This window comes from Sciurus vulgaris, assembly GCF_902686455.1.
Source record: "Sciurus vulgaris genome assembly, chromosome: 1".
NCBI lineage: Eukaryota > Metazoa > Chordata > Mammalia > Rodentia > Sciuridae > Sciurus > Sciurus vulgaris.
This window is the reverse complement of record NC_136461.1, coordinates 5,195,801-5,219,884: the sequence shown is the minus strand read 5'-3', so window position 1 is coordinate 5,219,884 and position 24,084 is coordinate 5,195,801. Positions and strand designations below refer to the sequence as shown.

General features: G+C 45.9%; 1 protein-coding gene across 3 annotated transcripts in view; it reads right to left on the bottom strand.

The window, feature by feature from the left end:
• Nucleotides 1-24,084, bottom strand: part of PER3 (period circadian regulator 3) — a 49,806-nt gene that overhangs the window by 1,722 nt on the left and 24,000 nt on the right. Inside the window, exons 13-20 of one of the 3 annotated variants that reach the window (XM_079133820.1) lie at nt 11,697-11,829; nt 11,135-11,259; nt 10,736-10,909; nt 6,769-6,996; nt 5,423-6,072; nt 4,136-4,232; nt 3,376-3,559; nt 2,883-3,033 (exon numbers count right to left, since the gene is read on the bottom strand). In XM_079133820.1, coding sequence (XP_078989946.1) covers nt 2,883-3,033; nt 3,376-3,559; nt 4,136-4,232; nt 5,423-6,072; nt 6,769-6,996; nt 10,736-10,909; nt 11,135-11,259; nt 11,697-11,829 — 1,742 coding nt within the window. Of the gene's footprint in view, nt 1-2,882; nt 3,034-3,375; nt 3,560-4,135; nt 4,233-4,634; nt 6,073-6,768; nt 6,997-10,735; nt 10,910-11,134; nt 11,260-11,696; nt 11,830-24,084 lie in introns of those variants that run through there. The other 2 variants (XM_079133818.1, XM_079133819.1) reach the window with 2 other exon arrangements.

Here is a 24,084-nt window from a genome sequence, read left to right as displayed (position 1 = left end):
GAAAAATTGGCTAGAGGGATTCAAAGGCTGGCTTGGGAGGCCGAAGAGAGAACTGTGAACATGAAGACAGGACAGTTGAAACTGTCAAGACTGAGGAGTAGAAGAACTAAAGGAAAGAAAGCGGTGTCTGAAGTGCCCTGGGACCCAGAGAGAGGAGCAGGGAGCCGCGGAGCAGGGAGCCGCGGAGCAGGGCAGGAGAGTGTGAAGAAAAATGGCCAAGAACTTTCCAGTTCAGTGGAAGATCTGAAGATACATGTCCAAGAAGCTCTCAATGAACTCCAGGAAGGATGACCTCAGAGACCCACCCTGAGACCCATTCCAGTCTAAAGTCAAAGAAAAAGCACCTTAAGGCCACAAGGGAGGCCACACCATATGCAACAGTGAGGCTATTGGCAGAGGTCTCAGCAGATATTCTGGAAGCCAGAAACAGTGAGCCAATATATTTAAAGCACTTAAAAAAAACCCAAACTATCAACTGAGAATCCTATACCTGGCAGAACTCCTTCGAAAGTGAGGGAGAGCTGGGTGTAGTGGCACATGCCTATAATCCCCGCTACTTGGGAGCTGAGACAGGAGGATAGCATGTTTAAGGCCAGCCTCAGCAACGCAGCAAGGCCCTAAGCAAGTTGGTAAGACCCATCTCAAAATAAAAAATCAAAAGGGTTGAGGATGTAGCTCAGTGGTAAAGTGCCCCTGGGTTCAATTCCTGGTACCAAAAAAAAAAAAAAAAAAAAAAGTGAGGGAGAAATGCTGAAGGTTGAAATGAAAGGACAACAGACAGTAACTCAAAGCCATATCAAACAAAGTTCTCACTAAACAGAAATACAGGGGCAATTATAGACACTACTATTATTCTAACAATGGCATGTAATTTTTTGTTTTATATGTGATTTAAAAGACTAATACATTTAAAGAAAACTAGTCTAAAAGCTAATATTATGGTAACTGGTTTATAATTCCATATTTTGTTTTCTACATCACTTAAAATATTAATGAATAAAATAGTTATTAGTTTATGATTTTGGACACACAATATATCAAGATCTAACTTTGTGCTGGGCATGATGGTGCATACCTACCTATAATCCTAGCAACTCAGGAGGCTCAGGCAGGAGCACTGCCCAAGTTCAAGGTCACCCTCAGCTTAGCAAGACCCTGTCACAAAATGAAAAATAAAAAGGTCTTGGGATGTAGCTCAGAGGTAGAGCAGCCTGGGTTCAATCCCTAGTAACAAACAAACAAAATCTAATTTTGCTGAAAAGAGGAGATAGGGATGGAGTTCTACAAAAGTCATTTTTGTTTGTTGGTTGGTTTGTTTTTTTTGGTACTGGGGATTGAGCCCAGGAGCATTTAATCACTGAGCCACACCTCCAGCTCTTTTTGGTATTCTGTTTAGGGACAGGGTCTTGCTGAGTTGCTTAGGACTTCGCTGAGCTGCTAAGGCTGGCTTTGAACTTGTGATTCTCTTGCCTCAGCCTCCTGAGCCACTAGGATTATAGGCGTGCACCACCGCACCCAGCTCAAGGTTTTTTTTTTTTAATGTTATTGAAGCTAAGCTGTAATAAATTCAAACTGGAGTGATATAACGTTGGAATATTAAATATGACCCTCATGGTTACCATGAATAAAATAATTACAGAATATACATATCAGAAAATGAGTTGGGAATTAAAATTTCACTGCAAAAAAATCACTCCAACACAAGACAGCAAGGAAGAATGGAGGGTCAGTGGGGACAAAAGAGCAAGATGACAAGGGAGCCCCCACCAGCAGTTCCTTTAAACATAAGGGGCCAAACTTTCCACTTGGAACACAGAGGCTGGCCTGAAGAGGGCAGACAGCCTGGCAAACCACACGCCGTCCACAGAGGTCCACGTCCGACCTCGACACAGGCTGACAGTGAGATGAGGGACAGGCAGGCCATGCAACAGTGGCTGAGGAGAACAGGGACGTCTACGGGCGAGCCAGACCAGAGAAGAGTGTGTGGCGCCGCCTGCACGAAGGACTCAGGCAGCCAGGCACCAGTGGGGAGCGGCTGGCTGCACAGCAGTGGGACGCCAGCTACTTGTTTCAATGAGGGCAGTTTCCGTTTTGAAGATGAAGAGGGCTGGAGTTGGACGGTGCTAATGGCCGCACAATACCAAGGTACTTAACTCGGAACTGTGTGCTTTAAAATGGTTAGGAAGGTAAGTTTCACGTTACATGCACCGTGTGTATTTTGCAAGATTAAAAAGTGCTAAATTAAAAAAACAAAGTGAGGGGGAAGGATTTCAGTGACCTGCCTTCACCTAATCCTTTTCTGAATACCCACATTGTTCTCTTGTTATAATTTCTAACCTGACCCCTCAACCTCCCCAATGAGACCTGTGGGAGCCAAGACCTCATTACTAGGGCAACTGTCACCTCCACCACCATGGCTGCGTAGATGGCTGGACGGTGGTGATGACAGGTTCCCTGCTGAAGCTTTTCACAAACACTCTAAGACCTGGTGATGGCAAAGCCATGCGGGCCCCAGCAGAGCTCCTGCTGGCTGTGAACACCACCTCTGGTGTGAATCTTCAATTCTAACTCTTCAAACATGCATGTATATGTGAAATGTGTCTCTTATGCCTTTCTCCTCCCTCCTCATACATCAAAGCAGATACTATTACTCTTCACTGCCCCCAAATAGTCCAACTTGTGAAAGAAAAAAAAAAATTGCTGCCAAAAAGACTTGAATTCAAAATCCAAAGAACTAGATAACCTTACACTATTACTTAACATCTGCAAACCTTAATAACACCTCTGTCAATTGTCAGGGTTAAAAATTTCAGTGGATCATGAATTACGAATATTTCCCCACATAAAACACATCCATGTGACGGCCATGCTACTGGGCTTACCTGGACATGCACCCCTCGAGGAACAGTCTGGCTTTGAATCCAAGAATGCACCTTGGATAGCTCTTCCTTCTGCCCAGGAGAAAAGTGGGGCTGTTGCAGTCTCAGGCTTTCCAATTTTTCTAGATCTTCTTTTAGCACAACTTCTGTAACCCTGGAAACAAACAACAACACCTCTTCACCATTCTGAATAAGGCACAGCTTCTCTTTTCTTCTAGAGAAAAGCTCCCCAACTTGTGTGCTGTCTTGAAATGCAGAGCCTGGCTTCGTTTTATCTCACGATGAGACACGTCTCTTCAGCCTGGATCTGCAGATGTGTGGCACTAGCACTGTGATCCTTGCTTTAAGAAATCATTTGTTGCTTGACTTCAAACAAGTAAATCTCAAAACGTATTTTTCTAAGGGTATGTATAAAATAGTTTAAATCCTTTTGTATTTCATGTTATATTTATAACATTAGAAAACAACCAAAGTCTCTTTTAAAATGCTTTCTTACCTCTCCGGCACCTGATATGTCATCAGAACGCACTCGGGCGTTTGTGCTATCATTTTCCAGATGGGATCCTCAGCTAAACTGGGAAAGGCATTTTTTTCCTGTATCTCCTGAGATTGCTGCCCATTTTCAGAGACTTCAGAAGAGTCAACACTACTAGTGAAGTATATGCAGCTACCACTGCTTCCTGTAAAATCAACGACAGATGAAAAGACCGGTTTCCAAGACTGTGGCAGCTAGCTGACACTTCCTCACTACCCAGCCCATTAAGTGTCCCAGCCACAGTTGCTCTGGAAGCAGCTGGGCAGTTTCTGAGCAAACTAACCATACCCTTAGCACATGCCTGAAATCCAGTCCTAGGAATTTACTCAAGGGAAATGGAAGCATATGCCCACAGAAGGACTTAGTACCATTGTATGTGAAACTAGAGCAAAAGCAAAATTAAAGTGGCAAATCAATGATTTGCCAGGAGCCTGAGGGACCAGGGCAGGAAATGCCTGAAGAGTCACAGAAGAACTTTCTAGAGTGATGGAAAGGTTCTGGTGATTGTAGAAGTGGTTACACAAGTATGCACATCTGTGGGAATTCCTGTTCGTGTACTTAAAACTGGTTGATTTTATTGTTTGTAAATATATCCCAAGAAAGCCTATAAAAAGAAAAAAAGGGGAAAAAACTTTATCTCTACACCAGTGCCCAAATCAGACGGCCTCACACAGCAATCTTGGGACACAAGTCTGAAGAACTGGGGTCCCAGATCCGCTACCTGAGGCTGCAGAACCAGCTCCAGACGGAGTCGCCTTGTGGGGTGGGGCTGTGGAGAGGTCACTAGCTGCAGAACTGCTCCCCGCTGCCACAGCCGTCTGGAACGCAGTGCTGGAGAGGAGGGACAGGAGAAGACGCACTTTAACCCTCCAAGCACCACAGACCCGGAGGGCCTTCACTTCACGTCGAGCAGAGCGAACTGTACACATATCACGAGAGAGACTCAGCCTGTCCCCAAGAACGCATCCGAGTTTCTCCGTACAGTGCGGGAGGCGCCCACTTAGAGAGCACCCACAGCACCGCCAGCCGCTCTCCAGCATCACGTCATTTCTGTCATTCAGCAGACATGCATCCTGAGCATTCCATGTGCTCTGAGCACCGTGCCAAACTCTAGGCATGTGGCAGAGGGTTGAAAGAAGCCCAGCTTCCCAGAGCCGTGCACAAGGGAAAGGGCACACGTCACATCAAACGATCTCGAACACGCTGAGCTTTCCATTCTCTTCGTAAGTAAACAAAGGCAAAGAAAGGTTCAATAACTCGTCTAAGCTAACCCCCAACGAGTGACAGAGTGTGGTTTGAACCCAGGGTCCTATTCCCTGCCCAGACCCCACTCAAACAGACATGGGCCTTGCTTTAGATTTTTATCAGTGCACTGGTTCCGGGCTCTCCAAGGTGAGCCCACAACCTCAATTTTGATGGCCATGTTATGAACACATGTTCAAATAAGGGTATTATGGATTGAAGGGAAGACCAAAGAAAAACGTGTAAACATTCACTTGTCTTGGATTCTACACCTAAATACAGGAATGTCACAATTCCAAAGTTTACTCTGATAATACATAAATCACATAAAGCCTAGGCAAAGTATTTGAAAAGTTAAAGGAAAATGTACAAACAGGAACTTACAAGCTGCCTGGTTTTTGATGACAAAAGTACCTCCTATTTCTTACATCAACACGTGTTGTCCTACACATACACATGGAAGTTCATATCCTGCTATATGGCCTGTTTCCATGTCCCAGATCACAACCTCAGTTATAAGAAAATACTTTTTATAGGCAATAAACACATTGTTTAATACCTGGATATCAAATTTTAAAGGGTGGAGGGAACCTGCTTCACACAGAAAACTTGAAAGGTGGAACTTTAGGAAAGATGCCTCTTTAAGCATCTGAGGACCAGGACAGAGGGGATTCCTCCAGTCCTGCTCCCCACGTGGGGACAGGGGGCTCACTGCAGGCCACATGGAGTAAGGCTTAGCCTTGGCCACAGACATAACACAGGCCACACAGGCCAGAGAGCCGGTGTCACTTACATCCAGGGCTTCGGTAAAAGGAGGCGCTTCCTCCTGGAGCAGGTCCAATTGCAGTGGCGAGCTGCTCCGAGAACCAATGAATGGATGCCCTTCCTTTTGCCTCTCCCAGTTTTCCTCCTCTGTCCTGCTGCTGCTGATGAAAGAAGGTGGTTCCAGGTTTGGAGCCATTGCTGACACTGAGGGTGGGATTTCAGAAGAGTCTGTGGCCCCCAATAATAGATATGGAGAGAAGGAGGGTGACCACAGAGAACAGATGGGGGGATCATGCAGGAAAAAGGTCAAAGTGTCCATGTGTGAGGAAGGAAGAGCTGGCAGGTGCTGCAGGCCACCATACACAGGCATCCTAGGTAGACATTCAGGTGCAGCTCCCCAGGCTGGCAGGGGAAAAGCTGGGAGCGGGTAAGAGGCCTGGCCAGGAACCATCACGGAAGCTGGGCAGCCCAGTCCTGAGGTGCAGGCAGAAGAGGCGGTGGAAGGGCACCAGGGTGGCACGTCCTGAAGCGGCCCCTGGGAACCGAAGTCGTCACTGGAGCTGCTACTGTCCAAGGGCACTGGCAGCTTCTTTCGTTTGTGCTTCCTCTTCCTGCACCCCGCTGACCTGGTGTGCCTGGAAGTAGAATCTCCTGGGAGGATAAAGATGGAGGCATATTACAGAAAACTAAAATGAAAAAAGAAGAATGCCATTTATAGGTGATTTTTTAAGAAGATTACTTAGGAATAAATACTTACCAATAGTAAACTACGTGTACTACAGAGATGGCGAAAAGTAGTTCTAAAAGATGAACAAAGTTCTGGGTAAAATCTATTACTAGAAAATAAGCTCATTTTAGCATCTCTTAAACAGTTTCCTATGGAATCAATAGGTTGGATTCCATGAGAGGAAAAGTACTGGCAAGGGAGTTCACTTCAGCATCTCTCCTTCAGGCACAGTCCCTATAGCTCATGCCATCTCTTGGAAGTTGGTCTTCCACATCCACAGGTTCCACATCAATGGATTCAACAAAACACAAACAAAAATATTCAGAAAAAATGTGCATGTGTACTGAAAATGTACGGCTTACCTTCTCGTCAGTATTCCCTAAACAATGCAGTAAAGTAACACTGAACTTCGTCTGAGGCATTACGTAACTAAGGGGTGAGAACGTGGCAGGGTGGGCAACCCTGTGCCCCTCCCCACCACCTCAGGCCTTGGGCACCTGTGGGGCGGGGACTGCCAGGTGGTCCTGGAGCCCATCCCTTGGTAACACTGGGGACGATGGCACTGGTATGATTTTCATCAGCTAGAGGGACAAGTGGAATACATATTTTAGTGTAACTACCCTGGACAGAAGAGTCTCTGGCCTTGCTTCTGCTTTCTCGCTGAAGACAGCAGCTGTAGGGTGATGCCAGGATCCTTTCCCGGAACCTGTCCACATAATCCTGCTCCTCCCTCCGCGTGTGGGCTGACAGAGCGGCGGCTGTGAGCCCTACGTGTCTGAGTTCTTCTGCAGTGAACGGAGCTGGCTGGGTGTTCAGGCTCCAGGGTTCACGTCCTAGGGTGGCATCTTCTGCTGAGGTGAAACGAGACAGATTCAAATGTAGTTCCTGTTGATTACTTCTATTCGTCCATTTATTATTTTAAGTAGCCTCTCAACAATTTTTTACACACATTATTACAACTGCTAGAATATAAAAAAGTCACCAGGCTAGCACAATAATTCTTATTTTTCTTTATAAACAAATATATATATACACTACAGAGTTGTGATAATCAGTGCACGTTTAATTCTTGATTTTATTATAAATGCTTTATTGCCCTAAATGATTTAAAACATTTTATCTTTGTATTTATGTTTCAACAAGTAATATATGCAGGTGTTAGAAAGCCACTAAGTATTATAAAGGCAGTCAGCACGCCCGCCTGTCCGTACTTGCCTGGTTCCCACCCGCTCCCCCTCAGGAAGTGGCGCTTGGTATCTCCCAGCTTCGTCACGCACACTGAGCAAGTGAGTCTCAAGGACAACCTCCCTGCTGCTGCTGCTGCTGTGGTGAGCTGCAGGGTACTTCTTCCCTGCAGGGTGCCCTGAAGAAACTCCCACATCAGCAGTCGCCCTGTGCTTGGCACACTGCAGGACGCCATCTTGGGTGCCACCCACAGGGGAGCGCTCCCAAAAAATTACTTCTTCCAAGGAAGGACTTAGCAGTGGCACTGTGGCGGACTCCCCAGGCACCCTCCGGGGCTGTGTGGGTCCAGTGGCCTGGTGGGCTCAGCCATGCACTCCACAAGCGGGCCCTACCTGGTCTGAATCAGCTCCCGACAGGGCTTCTGCTCTGGCAAAGACAGTAATTGGGACCAGATTTACTTCCTGCCCGTAACCATGAAACGAATGAACCATATGAGACAACAGGCTTCAAGGCCAAACTCTAGCACAAAGGACACTAACCCGGAAGACAGGAAACAGGGAGGCGAGCCGGGACTGGCCCCCACTCACTGCCTGGAGGGGAGGGGAAGGTGGAGGGACCATTGAGAACTAGGGGCCAGCGTATTCAGGAGAGGAGCCGACATCAGCGGCAGGGAGAGAGGGTCCCTGAGAAGCCAGCCCCCAGGCAGCCGGGGAGCACTCATCAGGGCAGCCGTGTGTGTGAAGTGGCCCCTGAGACATGAAGAGGAGATGACAATGGACCACAGATCAGCACTCACTCCCAGCAGGTCAGACCAGAAAACCCTTGGTTCATGAGGCAGGGGACAAAGGCCCAGAAAGACCTCTCTTGGCAGCAGAGAAAAATCAGGCCCAGACCACACATGCTCTGGTCCTGCCTAACAACTGTGAAAGCAAAACTTGAAAGGATCAGTCTGACCAGGTAACTTACCTGGATTCCAAAACAAAGCTAAAGAATATTCAGGGAAAAACAAAAATATCTAGGCCCTATGTACAGTATCTGGTATCCCCTCAAACATCCTCTCGGAAGGCATTCAAAGAAGCAGGAAGATACAACCCACAACAGGAAGACACTGAGAAGCAGCCTACAATCTGTAGAGACAGAATAGAAGGCTCAAGGCAAACGTGAGCAACCCACGGCTGCAGGATTTGCAACGATTTTAAGACTAATCATGAAGCTGCACAGTCAGACACCCCTGCTTCACAGGGCTCGATGAATTTTGTTCATCTTTTCAGGGAACCAACTTCTAGCTTTCATTTAATCTAATGCTGTTTTCTATTTTGTTGACTTCGGCTTTTATCTTTGTTTCTTCCTTCCTCCTACTGTGGGTTTACTCTGCTCTTCTTTTTCATATGAAGGAATTTTGGATCACCGATTTGAGATCTTTCTTCTGTTGATTAGCATTTAAAGCTACTGATCTTACAAGCTGTCCTGTAGCTGTGCTGCACACGTCAATGTGCTATATACACTTCCATTGTTGACTGTGAAATATTTTCTAACTCCTTTGTAATTCATCTTTTAATCATGATGTAGATATGTGCTCTTTAATTTCCACACTTTTGGACTTCAGGATCTTATTATCGACTTTTTATTTAATTCACTCTACCCAGAAAGCACAGTGTGTTTCATGGACCCTTTCACGTCTGGCACTTGCATTACAGCCCACGTTTTACAGGTCACTGAGCACCCTGTGTCCTTGAACGTGTGTAATGTGGTTAGCGGGCACCAGTTCTCGGCAGATCAGCTCGGGTGAGGTGGCTGGGACGTCATTGGCTCACCTATTTCTCTGCTCATGCTTCTGCCCGGACAGTTGGTCAGCTGCAGAGAGGGTGCTGGGTGCTCTCACTCGGACCACAGGATGCGCCTCTCTAACCCTACCCTCAGCTCTCCCTTGGTGACTGGTGCGGGCTGCCCCACCACTGCAGGGGCCTGTCCTGGACCTATGCGAGCACCCCAGGCTTCCTCCACCCACTGCCCCAACGGCACCTTGCCCATTCCTTACTGCCCACGCACCCACGTTTGTTGCAACGTGAACTGGTGACGGCACTGTGGGTGGGATGCACTTGGGAGCTGATCTCTATCTGCTCTGACAATCTTTGCCTCTTTCTTGTGGCACTTAGTCTATTAAGTTATCACTGATAATAATTAAAGTTATTATTTTATTATGTGCTTGATTTTTCTTTTCCTGCCCTTCTTTTGGATGTGAGCATTTTAAAAAATTTCAATTTACAGATTGGCAGTTGGGCACAGTGGCACACACCTGTAATCCCAGCTACTCAGAAGGCTGAGGCAGGAGGACTACAAATTTGAGGTCAGCCTTGGAAACTTGGTGAGACTCTGTCTTTAAAAAAAAAAAAAGGAGAAAAGGACTGGGATGCGGCTCAGAGGTACTATGCCCTGGGCTCATCCCAACACTGGAAGGAAAGAACATGATGGATTTTTCACCTCATCTCTGTATCTCACATTCCATCTTAACTGGCCCCTGGTGGGAATGGCTCTTGGGGACCACTTTGATTCTCACTCTGCAACTTGTGGGCCACAGGACTCTGGGAAAGCTAGCCTACTTCACCAGTGATGCCCGTGCGTGGCAAGGAAACACTTGATCCTGGCCCTCAGAGCCAGTGCATTACTAGAGTCAGCACAGGAGCTGCAAGAACACAGGCTTTCCAGAGCATGTGTGCGGCACATGCCCTCGCTGGGCAGTGCAGCGTGCAGGCATCAGTCTAAAAACACACAAGCTGGCTGCTCTCCTTAGACAGAGTTGTGGCCTCGTACTCACTGAGACTGGCAGCGAATGCCCCCAAGACTGAGGAGAGAAGGTGCAGAAGAGGCTCAGCACTTGCTGGCAAGCCTCCAGGAAGACCAGCAAGGACAAACTAGGGTACCCGAAAACCCAGAGTAACAGACCTGTCACCATGTCATCTACCAAGCCATTATGAGCCAAGAGAACAGGAGGGAGAAGAGAATAGAAAGAACAAGATCAGAATAATTCACCCAGTAATTAGTTGTTAAAGGAGTTTTAAATACACTACTCATGAATTCCAGACCAACATAAAGATGTGTACGTAGTGACATGTTTCAAGGTGTGAGATGGATGAAGTGAAATTCAACGAAGTGACGTGACACAGTGCCACCCAGCACTGCGCTAACAGCGAAGGCTGAGGGGCAGACCAAGCATAAGCGCGTCGACTGCTCCCATCAGCAATCGGCCAGGACACAGCCTAAAACACTCCCCCAAACAAACACCATAGCGCTCAAAACTGCCTTGGCTGAATTAAAGGAAGGGCAACTGTTCATAACTCAGAAGCTAGAATTAAGCACATGGCTGCAACAGCTTGCTTCTCTCAGTGAAGGTAAAGGTGGCACCTGGCTCTGGGGGCGGGACGTGGACGATGGTGCTGCTGTAGCTGCACTGGCTGGTGCCCGACCCCAGGCTCAGCGCTGCAGTGGTCAGGGTTCGGGCCGTGCCTGCTTCAGCTGTGGTGGGCCATCCATTTGGGGGCACTTTCGGTTTAGATATGGCAGGGATCTGCACGACAGCTGGTGAGACACGAGAAAGCAACGGTGAAAAGAAAGCTCCCAGCAGGAAGTTTGCCTTAGAGACGCAAAGAGCTCACCCAGCCGATGACCACCCACAAACCAGCTCCTGGCTGTAGAAAGGGGCGTGAAACTAGGGCGTGTGATCACGGTGGGGAAGGAAGGGCAGGAAGGCAGGCATGGAGCAGGAGGCGGGAGGGCGCCTGGGCAAGCCCTGGAGGTGGCCACCTGGCAGCGTGTGGGGGTCATCGGCCTGGGGGGCCCGCTTCTCCTCCTCTGGGGCGGAGGATGGCGTGTCTGTGCAGGATGCACACTTCCTTTTCAGAGCTGGGACATGGTAGCTCCTCAGGTACCTGCAACGACAGAAGCAGACCACAACTTCTCGTCTGTCCCCTGGCTGCACCATCCCACCTCTGTGTCTCTCGTGCCACATGTTTGGGGCACTGTTTTCTTCTCTGAGGTCCCCCCGACTGCCCGGCTGGACCATGGTGGTGACCGCTCCTTCACTGTGGAGTCAGGCTGACCTTTCATGCTACACCACTTAGCTCTGATAAGCTCAGGCTCATCTCCCTGCCATCTCACGGATCCCCAGGGGAGGAATGAGTCTCCCGACGCACACTCCGTGACAATGCAGCCCACCGTGAACTGCATGCACTGGGCACCCTATAAATACCTACTAATTCAGAGTATGCAATCAAGACTGCACAGCTGTTGGAAATTCCGTGAAGGCTCCACAGTGACAACGTATGCTTCTGGAAAAAACTACCATGTCATTGGAGCTGTCTCACACCTGATGACGCTATCGATACAGTTCATCTGCTGATATGATGGGCTGTGCAGGGCCTTCCTCACGTCCTCCCCCGACTCAGTGTACATGCTTCTCTTTTTCAGTGTCTGGGAGAAGGAAGAGGTTTTTCTGTCACCTGAAAGAGAATGGAAGGAATGTGCACTTAAAATACTGAGCATGCAGTTAAGACAGTCAGCAAAACTAAATCATGGTACTTTTATGACATACGTGATTATGCACCTAGAATATTGTGCAGCTATTAAAATGAGCTCAGATCTAAAAGGACAGAAAGATATTAATGATACATAACGATGTAAGTGAAATAAGGTGCAGAGCACATTACACCAGAACGGTAACACAGACCATTGATAAATGAGGGTGAAAAGGTTTCAGACAAGAATCATCAATGCTGAGGTGAAAGGCTGACTAGGAGCTGCCTGATGCCAAGGGGGCGACACCTTGCAGGGGGTCAGATGCCCGCACGCTGCACTGCCCAGCGAGGGCATGCGCCGCACACGGGCACGGCCGGACACTGTGCTTCTCATGGGCAGCATTGCTTGGGGACCCGTGCGACTATGGCAGAACTTGTCTGTGCGTCCAAGACGGGAGCCACTAGCACCACCACATGCAGCTACCCAGCGCCTGAAACGTGGCCACAGCAACTGACGGAAACCAAATTTTCACGGTATTTGTCTGAATTTAAGTTGCCACCTGTAGCTGGTGGCTACCAAATGGCACGGCGCAGGAGCAGAGAGAGGACAAAAGGTCTCAGGCCTGAGACCTGAGACGTAAACGTGCTATAGAGGATGAGCCCATAAAGGAGACCAAAACAGCCAGGGAGACAAGACCCCTGCCCAGCACAGGGTCACGGGAACCAAGAACAGAAGTGAGTTCCAGGAGGAGCGGTGACCTGCGCCAGGCCCTGTCCAGCTTCCCTGTCTTCAGAGCCACTCTGAAAAAATGGCCACCTGTGCACCTCACTCGTTCTGACTCTGAAGTAACCTTAGACTTAAGAGTTGCAAAGCCAGTACAGTGTTCCCACCTACCTGACCATCACACCTGTGCACGCCATCAGCAAATACCCAAAACACAGAAGGTGACAAAGAAACAATGATCAACTGTAGAACACACCTCACTGGCATTTCTGCAGCTGACCACCACCGTCTGACTTTTCAGGACCTCAACGCCAAGTCCAGTGGCTGCGTCTCGGCCGCTGGGCTGTGGCAGCCCTCAGCCTTCACTACTCACCTGTCATCGATCACCAAGCACTCTTGGGTTTCCGCTTTGTTTGCTGGGTTACGATCCAATGCTATCATCATGTACTTTGTGCTCCAAATATTCCAGTTTGGGCCACTGGCAGCTCTTTCAAATTGTCCTCTGTGCCCTTCTGACACGTCACTCTTCTTCATTCTATTTTGAAAACTTACTTTCTGGCCTTGGTTCCTTTTGTTAGAAAAACATTTAGAAACCAAGAGCTGGGTGCCACGTGTGTCCTTACTTGTGGGTCCTCCCAGCAGTCAGGACTGGGGAGCGTGCTTGCGTACTGCTGCTTATCTGTCCATCTGTTTGATCATCATTAGACAAAATGCCCCGAGTTCTCCTGACCCTGTCTCTAGGTCGGCACTACCACAGCGGCCTCCAGCACCCTTTTTCAACTACCTGAGACGCCTATGATGGTGGAGTACGCTTACCCTTATTTACATCGTCTTCACCCGTTCTGTTTAACCCTAGTTTACATACAAATCAGCTTCAGAACTGCACTGGTAGCTGGGCAGAGTGGCACCACCTATAATCCCAGTGGCTCAGGAGGCTGAGGCAGGAGGATTGCAAGTTCAAAGCCAGCCTCTGCAACTCAGTGAGGCCTTAACGCAACTTAGTGAGACCATGTCTCAAAGTAAAAAATATAAATAGGGCTGGGGATGTGGCTCTGGTTAAGTGCCCTGAGTTCAATCCCTGGTAACCACCCCCTGAAAAAGAACTGCTCTAATGAGGAACAAGTCAACCCAAGTCCAGCGTGTGCAACGTCAAGAGTTTCCTGTTCAGCCCTGGAGAATCCGCGTAAAATGGTTTTTTCCAAAAATACCCAGCTCCTTTCTTCCCACTTCCTTCCGTGCGCTATGCCATTCATCTGAAACACAGTTGATCCGGACACAGCCTGCACAGCACCCCTGGGTTCTCCCTGCATTCTGGGTGGGGTCTCTATCGGTCTTCACCAACTGATGAGAGCTGCCCAGTGACCAGCTGGCCGCCTCTGTCCCTCAGGACTCCCAGAGCTGTGTAGAGCTGCCCAGTGACCTACAGGACGCCTCTGTCCCTCAGGACTCCCAGAGCTGTGTAGAGCTGCCCAGTGACCTACAGGTTGCCTCCGTCCCTCGACTCCCAGAGCTGCCCTCTGCAGCCCCTCCCTCCCTGCTCCTAGCCTGTGTCCCTTACCTGCAGTTCCACTTTCTGTGATCTCCATTCCCACAGCTGACTGTAGTCTCCAGGAACTGAGAAAGTTCCAGAAATAAGAGTCCCCAGAGCTGAGTGTGCACTGTTCTGAGTAGTGTGATACAGTCGACTGCCCTGCTCCCTCCCACGGGACGTGATTCATGACTGTCTGGTGTACCCACACTGTACATGCTCAGTGACCAGGACACCAGAAGCAGATGATCCTCCTCCTGAGTTCCGTAGGAAGGTCGGCCCTGGACTTCCACGGCGTCAGTGTCCGCGTGGCTGCTGCATACACCAGGTCCGCGCCTCTTCACTGTGCAGTAGTATTCCATCGTGTGCGTGTATTACAGTCATTCATGCATTTGCTTGTAGGGGACGTCCCCAATGGTGGCTGCACCCTCGTGGCAACCGCTTCCTCATATGTGGCACTGCCTGATCCACCAACAGTTTACCCGGACTTCTTTGTACTGCCACTCTCCCCTGGAAACTGAAAAATGTGTTCTTACCCAGCAACTCCCTGACTGGCCTGCTCATCTCCACCCGCTACTGTCAGGGATTGGTCAGCAGCAGTTCCGTGAACGTGATCAGCTCGTGCTTGCCATTTAGTCCTATAGGACTCTCCCCTGCGTGAATCCCCTGTGCCTTGCTGACCTTTAAGCTAACTGGTCCCCACCTAGCCCCCACCCTACATAAAAGCTGTGTAACTTCCTTAATAAACGAGTTCCTGCTGTGCTTCGTGCGCTGACAGACCTCCCGGCTCTGGTGGGTTTCCATTGCCGCCGACACTCATCATCCTGCTCGGCCCCATATTCTCCTCAGGTGGGCCCTGAGGAGATACGTGGGACCTTGTTGCTCGACAGGGAGCAACAACTGGTGCCCCGTGGGAGGATCACGAAGTCGCTGACAGGTCATCGGACTGTGGGTGAGTGTACTCCCATAAAATATGGGACAGTCCAATTCCAAGTCTGACCACTCCCTTTCCTAACCCTTTCCGGGCTTCTTCAGCCCCTCCTCCACCTTATCCAGATACAAAACTTATCTTGAGCACAGGGCCACTCCCTGCCCCTGCCTCTGAAGCATGTCACCTCTTTCCAGTGAATGCTAACCCAGGAGGTAATAGGCCTGCTATCTGGTACCCATGGGAGGCTCAAGATTTAAAAGAAATAAAGAATGCCGTCACTGAGGACGGCCCAAACTCCCCTGGGTGGGAAACTATGCTTCAAGGTCTTGCCCACCAAAATTGCACCACACAGGACTGGAGAAACCTGACTAAGGCCGTTCTTCCAGGTCCAATGTATATTAAGTAGTGCGCCTTTTGCAATGACGAGTGTCATACTCAGGCAGAGAGAAACCAAGCCACTAATCCACCTATCCCCATCACCTTTGGAATGCTCTCAGGGTCTAATGATCAATTCTCTACGGGCCTACTGCAGGCAGCCATACCCACTCCTTACGCGCTTTAGGTTTGGTGGCCTGGAAGAAACTTGAGGAGGGCCCCTCAGAGCCCCCAATCTCAGGTATCACACAAAAAGCCTCTGAGGATTTAGCCACATTTATAGACAGAGTGGAAAAAAGCTTACAGAGAAAGTTCCCTCCAGGCCCACTGAGAGATCAATTTGTGAAAATGTTAGTGGGAAATGATGTTTCATGATTTTCTGCATTCAAACCTAACCTGATTTCTCAACCAGGAAAAAAAGGATTAAAAGGATCCAGGCAATTCCCCCTGCCTGGCCTTGCTGAAGCCTGCATTGGAATGTAAACTGCAGCAGTCTCAGCAGGGGAGCGACCTGAGACTTAAACTCCTGGGCTGCTACACAGAGCTAACTCATTTTCTAGGATTCTTGTTTTGTTTTTCTTTAATGTTGTATTTTTGAGCTCATGACTTTTTTTTTGATCAGTTCTATTTTTTTATTCGACTAGAGTTTTTGAACATCTGTTACACTGCAATGGAGATTCACCTATAAAATTACAAGGCCTTTGATTCTGTGTTATTTGTATGTCGTGATGTCTGATATCATGTTTTGTCTGTATCAAAACTGAGTCCTCCTAAAATTAAAATTTAAAAATGGATCCAAATATTTTTAATTCACGTGATTTAAAAAGGTTCAATTTAAGTTGGGTAAACTAATAAAAGTGAAATGTCTTTAGAAATAACTTGCGAGTCTCTAGGTGGTCAAACTAATGAAATGTTGATGTTAAACAATGTCTAATATCAACTGTTTCTAGGACTTCTCTTCAACAGGAAAGAGATGGCAAATACTGTTCAGGACACTTGTCTGATATCTTTTTTTTTTCAAAATAAGTAAATTTAACATGTATGGGAATACTCAAATGTGTTTGTTAGCGAAATCTAATTAAGTTGCAAAGTTAAAATGCTAATTGTTAAATAACATTAAGTACTCTTAAGTCCTTAAATCCATGGAGTAACATACTTAAACATTATTGGTGTTTTCATAGGTTGGTAAATTAAAAAGGGTTTAAAATTGCTTTGTGTCATTACTAAAAACAAGATTATTAAGAGTTATGTCCTAACAGGTAAAACCCCAACCCAGAGGGTGAGCATTAAGAAAATAAAAGGCTCTAAAAATGGAACTATACTCAGTGAAGAACAAAATCTTTCTGGATAAGAAAGTGTTTATATAATGAAATACATGAGGGTCTAAGTAAGTGCTAAGAAAGTCTGTAAGTAAAGGGCAAATGTCAACAAGTTTGCATGTAACTAAGTTGGTTATAAGTATGTGAGACAATCAGTTAAAGCTGTTTAAGGTTTTTCTTAAAGTCAAATACTACTGTACTGATATAAACCGAAGTTTAATTTATATGTTAAATTGACAAGGATTTCTTACAGACACTAATTTACTCTTAACATTATATCTGTTAAGTTTCACTCTTTAAGACAATTAGTCTTGAAAATTGAGGTTTATACAATTATGGTTAAACAACTGTTAAGAGTATTGTACTACATTAGAGTCTAAATTTTTCTTTAAAAAACTAAATTGGGTAATATAAAAGTGTCAAGGTAATTGTGAAATGGTCATTCTCTGTATATTAAATGTGTTCATATTTTCCAGGTATACAAGTTTTAAAGCAGGGAATTTATCAAGCTGCTATTCTCCAAACTAAACTTGTCTGTAATGGTAATTATAGAGAGTAAATTTTATTGGGGATTTATTTTTAACATTTAATATTCTATTATAGGACCTGTTATCAATAGGGTATATGTAAAATTTATTACTTTTTATACCAAGATTGTTTTTACCTGAGGCTAATCCTTCTTTTCTCACGGTGTCCTCAGATGGGGGAAAAAGAGAGGAGCAGCAATAGTTATTTTTCCACCTTCTATGCAGGGTGACGGAACCCCCAGGACATTAGTCCATGACATCCAAGGTTCAGCAATATTCAAAGAGCTCTATGCCTTTGAATCGTTCTAGCCTTAAGCGAGATACAAGAGCCTTTCAACCTGTTCACTGATAGCCTCTATGCTGCCAATCTGCTCCCTAACCTCCCCTGGTCATACATTAAACTTGCTGATAATCCCATCACCCCTTTAATGCTTCAGGCAAGAAACCTGTTAAAGTTAAGGACTAAACCTATATTCTGCAGCACCTATGCGGGCACCAACACCTCCCAGGTATTTTATCTCGGGGCAATACAATTGCTGACTCCTTAGCATCTTCTCTGCAAAGCTATTCTTTTCAAGAGGAGGCTACCTCCTTTCATGAGCTTACCCATGTTAATTGGCAGGGCTTACACCACAGGTATCCCCAGGTCCCCATTAAGAAGCTAAAATCGCCCAGACCTGTAAATCTTATTCGCCTTTTCTACAAGTGCCTCCTTTACAAGAAGCTGGAATCAATCCCTGTGGGTTAACACCTAATCATCTGTGGCAAACAGATGTCACCCATTATGCTCCTTTTGGAAAGCTCAAATACATCTTTGTAACCATTGATACTTTCTCACATGCCTGCTGGGCCACAGCTCATGCCGGAGAAAAGACAAAACATGCTATCAATCATCTACTACAATGTTTTGCAGTCCTCGGCCTACCCAAACAACTCAAAACTGACAATGGCCCTTGCTTCGCCAGTAAATCATTCTCTGCACTTGTAGAACGCTGGAGCATCCAGCATAATACAGGCATACCCTACAATCCCACTGGTCAAGCAATTGTCGAACAACAAAACAGAACCCTAAAGACCCAGCTATTAAAACAAAAAGGGGGAGTATCATCCCCCATGATCAATGAAGGATGGCACTATGCACTCTAAATATTTTAAATTTTTCCAAAAATGATCATCTCTCCCCTTTCCGAAAGCATTGGGCAACCACGGTAAAATATCACAACATCAAAGTCCAATGGCAAGACCCTCTCACAGGGGCCTGGAGAGGTCCTGACCCTCTCATAACTGTTGGAAGGGGATTCGGATGTGTATTTCCTATTGGTGAGGACAAGCCCATTTGGGTCCCTGCAAAGAACATTAAATATCACCCCCCTCCAAATGATGCCCTCCCCTCACAAAATAACACTGACCCAGGGAGCTCCGCGTTTTGAGGGATGGTATTCTCTCGTCTTTGACAGGTATGCAAGGACTTTGGTGGGCTCTGCCTCGTCATCGCCGGACTGCTCATCTCCCTGTAGGTGCTCATTAGTGCCGTCATCATCCAAGCTTTCTTGGAGCACCCGGAGCTGTACCATAAGTATCAAAGCCACACTAAACCCTAAATCCCTCTGCTTTCCATGGGACCTTTAGTCACCCTTTGCTTCCTAACTGTAAGTACTGTACTAGTTCAAGGAAACCCCACCTCCCATGGAACCAAACCTGGATGGTCATCAACGCGGAAACCGGCGAAATAGCCAATGTCACCTCCTCAAATTTAGCCCCTCTAGGAACTTGGTTCCCTGACCTCCTTGTGGACTTGTGTGACCTTGTGGAGAATACATGGGACCCCTCAGATCAGGAACCCTTCCCGGGTTATGGGTGTTTAACTCCCGGGGGTCGCAGCAATATCAGAAGCCTAGGGTTCTATGTCTGCCCCACTCACTTGAGAGACAGAAAGCAAATTGCCAAGTGCGGAGGTCCTGAAAGCACCTACTGTAAAGCATGGGGTTGTGAATCTACTGGGTGGATCACGTGGACCCCCCCATCACTGGAGACCTAATCTCAGTGGAAAGGGGTAGACACATGCAAGAAGTGGGACAAGGTTATTGCCAACAGAACAGTAAAAGGGTGAACTGTGGGCCATGTTATGACAAAAACCAATCAGAATATTCTGCCTTCCCATTAGCTACCCCAGGGGGACGCTGCAACCCATTAGTCATAAAGTTCACCCCCGCGGGAAAAAAGGCAAACTGGGAGGCTGGAAAAACCTGGGGACTAAGACTTTACTGCAATGGGTACAATCCTGGACTAATCTTCACAATCAAGTTAGTCCAGAGACCCCTGAGCAAAACAGCATTGGGCCCCAACCAGGTACTTAATCCAAGCAAACAATCCATTCAGCAAACTGGTACCCCAAAACCAAGCCTAACACATCTCAACCAGATCTCCTAGCGCCAAGACCTTGCTATTGAAGTCTTACTACTCTCCCAACGGGGACCCTCGAAGACCCCCTATTAGCTCTTCTAGAACAATCCTGCTTAGTCCTAAACAGCTCTAATCCCAATATAACTAAATCCTGTTGGCTACGTTATGATACAGCTCCACCATATTATGAAGGCATAGCAACTCTAGGAAACTATACCTCTTCCCACAACTCTAATGAATGTCGCTGGCAATCAAAAGGTACCCTAACCTTACAAAAAAGTTACTGGACAAGGGCTCTGTATAGGCCATATCCCTGCATCTCATCGTCTTTATGCAAGCAAACTGTGACACTGAGCAACTCAGGTCAGTATCTAATCCCCCAGCAGGACACTTGGTGGGCCTGTTCTACAGGACTCACACCATGTGCCCACACAGAAGCGATCAGTAACTCCCAAGGCTTTTGTGTGCTTGTTAGGTTAGTTCCCAGGCTATTATATCATTCAGATGAAGACTTCTATCTACGACTAAGAGGGAGCCCCCCTAGCACCAAGAGGGAACCTCTTATGGCCCTAACCCTAAGTATGATTCTGGGTATGGGACTCATAGGAGCCGGGACAGGAACAGCTTCCTTGATAACTCAGAACCAACATTATTCTGGTTTAAGAGCAGCTATTGCTCTAGATATTGAGAAGCTAGAAAATTCCGTTTCCCACCTTCAAGAATCCCTCACTTCCTTAGCTGAAGTAGTAATGCAAAACAGGAGGGGATTAGATTTGACTTTCCTACAGCAAGAAGGATCATGTGTAGCCCTAGGTGAAGAATGTTGCTTTTATGTTGACCATTCAGGAGTAATTAAAGAATCTATGACTAAAGTTAGAGAAGGACTAGCCAAACGGAAGAAGGAGCAAGAAGCACAGCAAGGCTGGTTTGAATCATGGTTTAATTCCTGCCCTTGGTTGACCACCCTGATTTCTACCTTACTGGGGCCACTTATTATTTTATTCTTACTCCTAACCTTCGGCCCCTGCATTCTAAATAGGTTAATAGCTTTTATCAAGGACCGTGTAAGCACAGTCCAACTAATGATGATAAGGCAACAATACGAGAGAGCACCGGCCCCAGAGGATGGATACTCACAATATCCAAATGAGCACGATTCCTCTTTATGAGCAACATGTTAAGAACAAGGTAGCTACTAAAGCAGGAGCCAAAATTGCCGGACTAGGCACCTCTCTTACCTTATATAATAAACCTTCACAACAATTAATAGATGATATGCAATAAGAGGCTAGTGCAATCTTAGACCTCCAGGCACAATTAGATTCCCTTGCAGCGGTAGTCCTACAACATGGGAGAGGGTTAAATTTACTAACTGCCAGGGAAGGAGGGCTTTACTTGTTTCTTCAGGAGGAATGCTGCTTTTATGCCAACAGGTCCAGAATTGTCCATAACAAGATCAACCAACTGCAAGAAAATCTGAAAAAACGGCGTACTGAGTTCCAATGTAGCTTCTTCTGGATGGGCTTACATAGCTGGCTCCCTTACTTACTTCCCTTCTACTGTTCATACAGAAATGTTGGGAGGCAGTACAATTAATGAATGTCCAAGAACAATACCAACAGCTAGCCACTGGTTATGAGGCAGCATACAATGATAATGCAAGGTTAACCCCCGGAGACCCCTTGAGCTAATGACGGCTAAGATCCCAGGTGCACTGGGACAACCTAAGACAGGCTCTTGATGAGGTTTCCCTCCCCACTGAACTGTTGAGGCACTGTGGAGTATTCAGAGATGGGTAAGATCTCTAACGAGGAGACAACCTAAGACCTTGTTGCTCAACAGGGAGCAACATTTACTGAATGACAAGTGGGTGGTGCCCAGTGTAGTAACCCTGGTACATGTTTCTGTGTGAACTTAGGTTACTTCACTTGGGTAAAGAACTAAAAATGGAATTGCCAAGTTATATGGTAAGAACATGCTTAACTTCATAGAACAGTGTCAAACTTCTCCCAAGTGTCTGTATGATTTTTACATTTTTTCCAGTAATATGAGTGTTCTGATTACTCTGCATCCTTGTCAACACTTAGCACTATAACATTTTTTTCATTTTAATTGATCCATTCTAATAGGTGTGTGGTAGTAGCTCATGTGGTTTTAATTTCTTTTGGTCTAATGACAAATGAGTTGAGAATCTTTCATATGTGATTTACTGTCTATACATGTGTTTGGAGAAATGTTCAGTTTATCTATCTAATCTATCTATCTATCTATCATTCTATCAATCTATCTATCTATCTATCTATCTATCTATCTATCTATCTATCTATCTATCTATCTATCTTTGGAGGAGGCAGGTACTGGGGGTTGAACCCAGGGTGGTTAACCATTGAGACACATCCCCTGCCCATTTTAGTTTTTATTTTGAGACAGGGTCTCGTCAAGTTATTTCACAGCCCTGCTAAGTTGCTGAGGCTGACTTTGAACTTGTAATTCTTCTGCCTCAGATTCCTGAGCTACTGGGTTTATGGGCGTGCACCATGTTGTTGAGTTCTGAGAGTTATTTATATATTCTAGATACAAGTCCTATACTGTATGTGTAATTTGAAAATATTTTCTCTTCATTTTCTTATCAGTATCTTTCAAAATTGAGTTTTAGATTTTGATAAAATCCAATGTGTACGACCTGTCATTCTTTTGTTAAGCTAAAAATTCACTTTTTATTAACCTTTAATTTTCTCTTTTTTGTTTCCAATTTCACTGACATCTAAATAGTATTTATTTCTTTCCTTCTTTCTTATTCTGGATCTAATTTGTTATTTTTCTCATTTCTTAAGGAGATGCTTTGGTTGCTGAGTTGAGGCCATTCTTCTTTTTTCCACATAAACATGTAATGCTATGAATTTCCATTAAGCATTGGCCTAAATAGATTAGATACTTTTCATGTTGTCTTTTCATTTCTTTCAGTTCAAATTATTTCCTCTGAGACTTCTTCTTTGACCTGTGGGTTAGTTAGAAGTCTGTCACTTAAAATTTGTAAACATTTGGGGATTTTCTAGGTACCTTTGTTACTGACTTCTAGTTTAATCCATGATGGTCAGAGAACATACTTTGGATTATTTCTGTTTTTTAAAACTTGTTAAGGTTTTATTAGGACCCAGAGTATGGTTTATCTTGATGAATGTTTCATATAGAGTGAATGAGTTTGGTCCTGAAAGTGTTGCTCAGATCCTCTACATATTCACCTGTTTTCTTTCTACTTCCTTTGTCACAGAGAAGTGTGTTCAAGTCCCCAGCTATCACTGTTTTTGCTTCATGTGTTTTGCAGTTCTTGTGTTAGGTGTGTAAACACATGCACATGGACTGTTCCACGTTCTTGGACAACAAATCCTTTATCATTATGCAATCTCTTTCTGTAACCCTGGAAAAAATCGTTTTCCCCCCAAGTTTACTTTGTATGATATTAGTTTTCCAAATTGCTTTTTTTTTTCTTCTTCTTCTTCACATTAGCATGTATATCTTTTCTAACCATTTGTTTTTATCTTATTTTTATTTTCAACATGGGTTATGTCTTAGGGATGCTCTACCACTGAGCCACATTCCGAGACCTTTTTATTTTGAGACAGGGGCTCACTAAGTTGCCCAGGCTGGGCTCAAATTTGTGATCCTCCTGCCTCAGCCTACTGAGTTGCTGAGATTACAGGCATGCACCACTGCACCCAGCTTTCAGAACGGGTTCTTGTAGGTAGCATGCAACTAGACCTTTTTACCCAATTTGACTTTTAACTGGCATCCTGGGATCGTATTTAGCATGACTCCTGATGTTGGATCACAGTAAACCATCTTGCTCACTGTTTTCTATGTATTCCACAGGGTTTTCTTTCTTTCCTTTTTGTCTCATTTTGGGTTGTTTCTTAAATGCCACCTTCTCTCTTCTACTGACTTTTTATTTATACTTCTTTAAAAGTGTCTTCTAACTGTTGTCACAAAGTTCCGAGCACATCGGCTCTGCAGTGTCCAGTGTCCCATCCAACCCGCAGCAGCGTATCCCTAAGGCTTCCCCAGCTTTGCAGCATCATATAAGCCATCAGTGCAGAGTGACTTTTGCTTTGGTCAGTTTTCTTTTAGAACAATTAAAAGTAAAGTTTGTTTTATCTTCTTTTATCCTGTTTCAGTGCTCTTCACTTCCTGGTGTAGACCCACGTGTGCATGTTTTGGGGTTGGGGACTGGTATAGTATTCTTGCTGCCTTAAGAAATTCCTTTCGCATTTCTCACAGCATGAGTTGCTAGCAATAAATTCCTACAATTATTGTTTGAGAAGATCTTAGTTGTTTTCATCTCTGGAAGAGATTTTTCATTGGTGCAGGATTCTGTGTGGCTGCCTTCTCCTTTGAAGGTGTCCCTGTAGTCTTTCCGGGTGCTTGGTCTGGAGGAA